General features: G+C 34.8%; 1 protein-coding gene across 1 annotated transcript; it reads left to right on the top strand.

The window, feature by feature from the left end:
• The first annotated feature begins 1,201 nt into the window (after positions 1–1,201).
• LOC107815168 (premnaspirodiene oxygenase-like) lies at positions 1,202–6,335 on the top strand. Its single transcript, XM_016640682.2, has 2 exons — positions 1,202–2,102; positions 5,578–6,335. Exons 1-2 carry the CDS (start codon positions 1,290–1,292, stop codon positions 6,196–6,198), a joined length of 1,434 nt encoding a protein of 477 aa, XP_016496168.2. The 5' UTR covers positions 1,202–1,289; the 3' UTR covers positions 6,199–6,335.
• Positions 6,336–7,058: the final 723 nt, after the last annotated feature.

Genomic DNA, 7,058 nt, shown 5'->3' on the forward strand with positions numbered 1-7,058 from the left:
TACAATATTTAAATAAAAAAATATATGTAAACAACAAAATATAATTTTTCTACAATTTTACTACAACTTTACTACAATTTCGTAAGTATAATGTATTCCATGTCTTCTTCTTCTTCTTCTTCTTCTTCTTCTTCTTCTTCTTCTTCTTCTTCTTCGAATTTCAATCTGAAATTCAGCCAAAATCAAGTCTAATCTTTACCAAAGCACTATAAAAATGAGATATAAACTCTAAACAATATTCCCAATCGTTTGAAACAACACCTAATCCAAACAAATAATGGTTTTTAAAAATTCAAATTCGAATTCAAAGCTTCAAAGCTTTTTAATGGCTGTCAATGGTGAAATTGCTGCTCTCTTACTGGAATTAGGGCTGGTCTTTGAAAGTATTTTTTTCTTTATTGAAAGTTAAGCAAGCAACAGACGTTAATGGAGGTGTGTGGTAGAGTATTTAGAGCTTGAATCTATAAAAATGGAAAGAGATTTTTGAAGAAGAGTGAAAAAATATAGATTGATTTTTGAAGAAGAGTGGAAATAGGTGTTAATGGAGGAATACTAATTATTATCATTAAATGCCTAAAAATGTACATAATTGGTAATTGGGTATATAATATGTAATTGTATTAAAACTTGAGTAGGGAAGGTAATAAAGATTAAAATAGTGTATAGGAATGTAAAAATTCCTAAGAAATAATGCAAAGTAACCATCACGTTAGGTTAGCTAGTAAATATTAATTTAAACCTATCGACCTAGGTTAAAACTCATTTATAAGTCAAATTATGACAATAGGTCCACATCACTTATTGTGTGTTATGAGACTGCATATTATTACAAAATAGGAACTACAGATTCGCCTAAGATTTTGCACATCATTGCTGGCTGTAATTTAATGTTTAATGATTAATCATGCTTGGACAGTATATTAAAGTCTTCGTCGTTATTCTATTGATATCATGTGTTTAAATTATTATTAAAATTAATTAACAAATGATTTATTGTTTTCATGAGAGTGCGATAATAAATAAATATAAGTCCGGCAAAATGTCTTTATCTCGAATGCAACTTTCATTTACTTTATTACAAAATTTGGAGACATTTTGCAAATCTTAGTATTATAATCTTGTTTGGAACTAAAGTATATACTATTTACCTGTGGATTATTTTCTCTGATATTGGGATTATATATTAGGCCAAAAGAAAGCCTACAAACAAAACTTGAGAGTTGTATATATAACATTTGGATATCTAATGGAGTTTCAGGTTCCATTCAACTTTATTTTCATATTCCTTTATGAGGTTTTTCCTCTTTCTACTAGTAGGGGAATGGAAGAAATCAAAAACCTTAAACAAGAAACTGCCTCCTGGTCCATGGAAATTGCCTATTTTAGGAAGTGTCCATCACTTGGCATTAGAAGGTGGACTTCCCCACCATGCACTTGCAAACTTGGCCAAAAAATATGGACCTGATCTCATGCACCTTCAACTAGGTGAAATTTCTACAGTCGTGGTTTCTTCTCTTGACATGGCGCGAGAGGTACTAAAAACTCATGACCTCGCTTTTGTATCGAGGCCTAAACTATTGTCCCTCGAGATAATTTGTGTCTTGGAACTACTCTGTGCAAAGAGCGTTCGCTCCTTTAGTTCTATTAGGCGCGACGAGTCTTCTCGTCTAGTGCAACATATCCAGTCATCAACACCCAACGAGTCAATAAACATTACCAAAAGGATATCATGGTATGAGAGCTCCATCACTTGCAAAACAGCATTTGGAGAATTGTTGAAAGACCAAGAAAAATTCAAATTCATTGAAGTAGTAAACGAAGTGTTAGCCTTAGCAGGTGGCTTTAGTGTAGCTGACATTTTCCCTTCAATCAAGATCCTTCATTTGCTAAGTGGAATGAGGGGTAGAATTTTGAGTACTCACAAAAGAGTAGATGCTATTGTTGAGGATGTTATGAATGAGCATAAAAAGAATCTTGCAAGTGGTAAAACAGGCAATGGTGCATTAGGAGGTGAAGATCTAGTTGATGTTCTACTAAGACTAAAGGAGAGTGGAGAACTTCAAATCCCAATCATCAATGACAACATCAAAGCAGTTATGATTGTAAGTTTTCTTACTTGTAGGGAAAATCTTCAAATTATTCTTATTAATTACCAAGAAAATCACGGGTTTTCTTTTCTTTCGTTTTGTTTCAAAATAACCAAGCCAAACCTTCGAGCTAAACAAATCTATCCTAGTAATTAAACAGAACTACTTCTATGGAATTACAAGCTAGTTACCAACAAGTACTGTGATAAAATGAATGAGATCATTTCACACTTAAGGAGAGGTTTCGAGTTTGAGACTTGATAATAAAGAATACCGGGACAGTTTCCTCTTTAATGGTTTTTTTTAACCAAGTCAAATAGTTATGCTAAACGAATTTCTCCTAGTAAAGAGAGTTTCTTTCGTTAATGGAATTACAAGCGACCAACATAATTGACATATATTGTTAGTTAGATAGAAGGGGAGTCTTGGCGTATCCGGTAAAGTTGATATCATGTGACCAGGAGGTCACGGGTTCGAGTTGTGGAAACAGCCTCTTGCAAAAATGTAGGGTAAGACTGCGTACGATAAACCTGAGGATTTGGGCATGACTGAGTTTACTGCAATAACCGCAGCAAGGAAGAGTGAGCTTTACTTAATTGCCACTCCTTACCATACTTCTCAAGAAGATATTTGATACAGCAGTGAGGGTTTTTTTCTCCTTTTTCTTTTGGTTCTTTATGTGTTTCTGCCCTTGTGTGAATTATGTATTTAATGATACACCACACCCTAATATCCAATATATCCTGAATTTTTAACTCTGTAATTGTCGTTCATTGAATTCAGGGCAGAGCTCCTACAGCTCCTACCAATGTCTTTGAACTATCAGCTTTTTGTATTTTTTTTCTACCCTCTCCCCGGGAGCTCCAAACCCGCAACCTTAGAGTTAGAGGTGGAGAGTGTTTAAAGCAGTTATGATTGTAAGTGTTCTTGCTCACCTAAAAAATCTAAAACTATTCTTATCGAGAAAATCATGGGTTGTTTAAATTTGGTCTCCCAGTTGTTCATGAATTTTGGTTTTGGTCCTCGTAATATTTAGAGACTTTTTCGTATATATACGAGATTTTAAATATATTTATCCGATTTTGTCTAAATTTTCCTATTTACATAACATACCTAAAGTTTTTTTTACAAAATATATACAAATTCGGTCAAAATTTACAATCTATCTACAATTTGAAAACAATTTTTTTGTACATAATCCGGTCAAAACTACAATTTTTATATCATTTATATACAATTATGTTAATTGTATATATTTTGTATGTGTTTCTACACCCGACATATAAAATATATACAATTTGTTTGTGTTTCTTCGTCTAGATTCAATCTGAAATTCCAACCAAAACCACCTCCAATTTTTAACTAAACTCCAAAGGATATTCCCAATCATTTGCAACAACAGCCCATCCATGCAAATAATAATTTTACCAAACTCTATTTTTGAATTCAAAGTCTGGAAACTTTTAATGGCTTTCAATGGAGTTTCTTTCCACTACCACATGTCAATGGAGATTCGTCGTAGTATCTGACAACGAATAGCAAATACAATAATATAATAAACAAAATATATGACTAGCAGTATATAATTGGACATTACAAACTAACCCAGATCAGCAGTTATTTAAAGTTCCAGTGATGATACACAAAGTTATCAAACTTAAGCTTCCATCCGCAAGAAAGTTCATATAAAAATGGTACAAAAATGCCAAGTACGGAAACATCTGTATCTAGAATTTTAAGTATTAAGAATATTTCTCCAATTTCATTAAATAAGAAACAACTTAAGAAAGAAGAAAAAAAGTAACATTATATAAGAAACATCGAAACATTATATCCTAAATATCTACGCATGTCGGGTTGAGTTTGGGGGGGGAATGGAAGAAGAAGAGGGAGAAAAGGGGTATGGTGGCTAATTTTTTTTTTTTTTTTGATAACCGTGGTGTCCGGGCCAGCTTGCGCGCACCTCGACTAATTCCACGGGATACCTGCCACCTCCCACCAGCAACATGTATCAGGTAACTCTATCCACCAAGGCTTGGATAGATAGGAAGAAATCACCTAGTATTTACCTCCGCTGGGATTTGAACCTGAGACCTCATGGTTCTCACCCACTTCATTGACCACTAGGCCACAACCCTTGGGTGGTTATGGTGGCTAATTTCTTCTCCACCTTTTCTATAATCCCTTGCTAAACTATAATATGTAGTCCAATGTTGCCTCAAAACACCAAGACCACTCTCAAGTATCTTAATTAAACCTCATTTGCATCACCCATTACTAATGTATTGTCAGCATACAGTGTATGGGATATTTCAAGTGCATGATTTCCTCCCACCAGCATAGCTACCAGGTAACTCGGTCCACCAAGACTTAGACAGATGAGAAAAAATAACTTAATGTTTTTGTCTCCATTGATTTGAACCCGAAGCCTCATACCTCTCCATCTACTTCATTTAACCTGACTTAACCCTTTTAACCTTCAAGAATTACACGCAATGACTTTGAAAATTGATGGTCTTGATTTTTGTACCCCCGCTTGCTCATGGACAAACCTTTAAGGTCAAAAGTCAAAAGTGTTATCCATACGACAAGCAAGGAGTAACATTTATTAAACTTGAAGTTCTGCCCATAGGGCAACCGGGGTCAATAAATCAATAGTAACATTGAAGTATCCTATAAGTTCAAATCACCCTTTACCTTCAATTAACTTAAATTTATATTTTGGTCCTTTTGTATGGAATACTTAAGACTAGTTTAGAACTATGTTAGCCTCAAATATGGAGTAACAATATAAATATTATATATGATAATCGTGGTGTACGAGTCAGCTTGCCCCCACCTCGATTAATTTCATAGGATACCGGCTCCCTCCCACCAGCATAGGTACTGAATAATTCTGTCCATTAAAATTTGGACAAATGAGAAGAAATCACCTAGTGCTTTTCCTCTACGGGGATTTAAATCTAAGACCTCACGATTCTCAACCCATTTCATTAACCACTAGGTCACACCTTTGATAAAAATATCAAGGTGAATCAAATATGATAGTATAAGAATTGAAGGTTTAGTACTTAATAGTTCGTCAAGAAAAAAAGAATAAAAATATGGTACAAGACATCGATTATTGAATGGTTTAGCACTTAATAGTTCATTAAATTTGTGAAAGCATGTACTATCGGAATAAACTGCTTAGTTGATACTCCTTTTCATGTATGACTGTTCTTTCATTTTCAATCCGTTCCAAAAAGAATCACAAATTTCTATATTTATAAACTCTTCAACTTGAAACTTTATATTTTACCCTTAATCACATGCTTTTATATATAGCTATAGAAATAACATGACATATTTAAACCACAAGTGTTGAGGATACTTTTTGTGATGTGCTAAAAATCTTTCTTTATTACACTTGGTAGCCAATCAAACCCCATCACTTAAAATGAAAAGGATGATGTATAACTCATACTTTATTAAGTATCGATATATGTAGGACATGCTTACTGGGGGAACAGAAACTTCAACATCATCAACAATATGGGCGATGACAGAAATGATGAGGAACCCAAGGGTGTTTGCAAAGGCACAAGCTGAGATAAGAGAAGCATTCAAAGGAAAAGAAACATTCGATGAGGACGAGATTGAGGAGTTGAAATACCTAAAACAGGTTGTTAAAGAAACCTTGAGACTTCATCCTCCACTCCCTCTCTTGGTTCCAAGAGAGTGTAGGGAAGAAACAAACATCAATGGATACACTATCCCATTAAAAACAAGAGTCATGGTTAATGTTTGGGCAATAGGAAAGGATCCAAAGTATTGGGAAGACGCAGAAGAATTTAAGCCGGAGAGATTTGAGCAGAGCTCTGTGGATTTCATGGGGAATAACTTTGAGTATCTTTCTTTTGGTGTCGGAAGGAGAATGTGTCCTGGAATTTCATTTGGTTTAATAAATGTTCACCTTCCAATAGCTAAATTGCTCTATCATTTTGACTGGAAACTCCCTGATGGTGTCAAACCTGAGGATTTGGACATGACGGAATTTACTGCAATAACTGCAGCAAGGAAGAGTGAACTTCACTTAATTGCCACTCCTTATTATCCTTCTCAGGAATGATATCTGATACAGCAGTGAGGGTTTTTTTCTCCCTTTTTTTATTTTGGGAGTTCTTTATGTGTTTCCGCCCTTGTGTAAATTATGTATTTATTAATGATATACCAAACCCTATTTATCCAATATATTCTGGAATTTCAACTTTGCGATGGTCATCTATTCAATTATGAGGGGCTGTCATCTTGTTGGAAGCTGTATATATCAGCTTACCGATGCATATGCAATATATTATTGTGATGTTCAATAAGTTCAGTGTTATCAAGGGGGACTGACACTTGTGTTCTAACAAGCTCTACCATCCAAAATTATATGCAATTGCTTATTGATCTTTTAATTCAAATAAAATTAGTCATAGCAGTAAGCCCTTTTGTTTTTAAGAAGATACAAAATTGATCTTTTAATTCAATGTGTGCTTTAAAAGGTGTAGTGTGGAACAAAATGATTAGAATTTTTTCAATGAAGCAGAGCATTCCTGCAGTGCTCTTTATATCCCTATATAGCAGCAAAACTTCCCATTTAACATCAGTCTCCTCAGCCTCAAAGTCTCAACTCGCAACACATAAGACAAAAGCACATACTACAGGTACGCATTTCATTAGGAAAAAAGTAAAAAGAAAGTAGAAAGTTGGAGACAGGCTCTTGAGTCTAAGGGTTTCAAGCTGAGCAACATGAACACAGAATATCTGGAGTGTAAGTTCAGCACTGAGCCGGGGGAAGTGGGCATGGATGTGAGACTTGAATCATAGCTTATTTGCTCCAACTCATTAAAACCAGTGTTTTAAAAGGCATTTCTGAGACTCGCCCGGGGATCGCCCCTGGGCTGGGCACTTACAAAACGCCCTGAGTCTCATGTATGGGGCTTA

Source organism: Nicotiana tabacum, chromosome 24 (assembly GCF_000715075.1).
Source record: "Nicotiana tabacum cultivar K326 chromosome 24, ASM71507v2, whole genome shotgun sequence".
NCBI lineage: Eukaryota > Viridiplantae > Streptophyta > Magnoliopsida > Solanales > Solanaceae > Nicotiana > Nicotiana tabacum.

Coding starts and splice junctions, on each gene's coding strand:
- LOC107815168 (XM_016640682.2), top strand. CDS start 1,290: ATGAGGTTTTTCCTCTTTCTACTAGTAGGGGAATGGAAGAAATCAAAA. Junction 2,103..5,577: donor ACATCAAAGCAGTTATGATT/GTAAGTTTTCTT, acceptor CGATATATGTAG/GACATGCTTACTGGGGGAAC.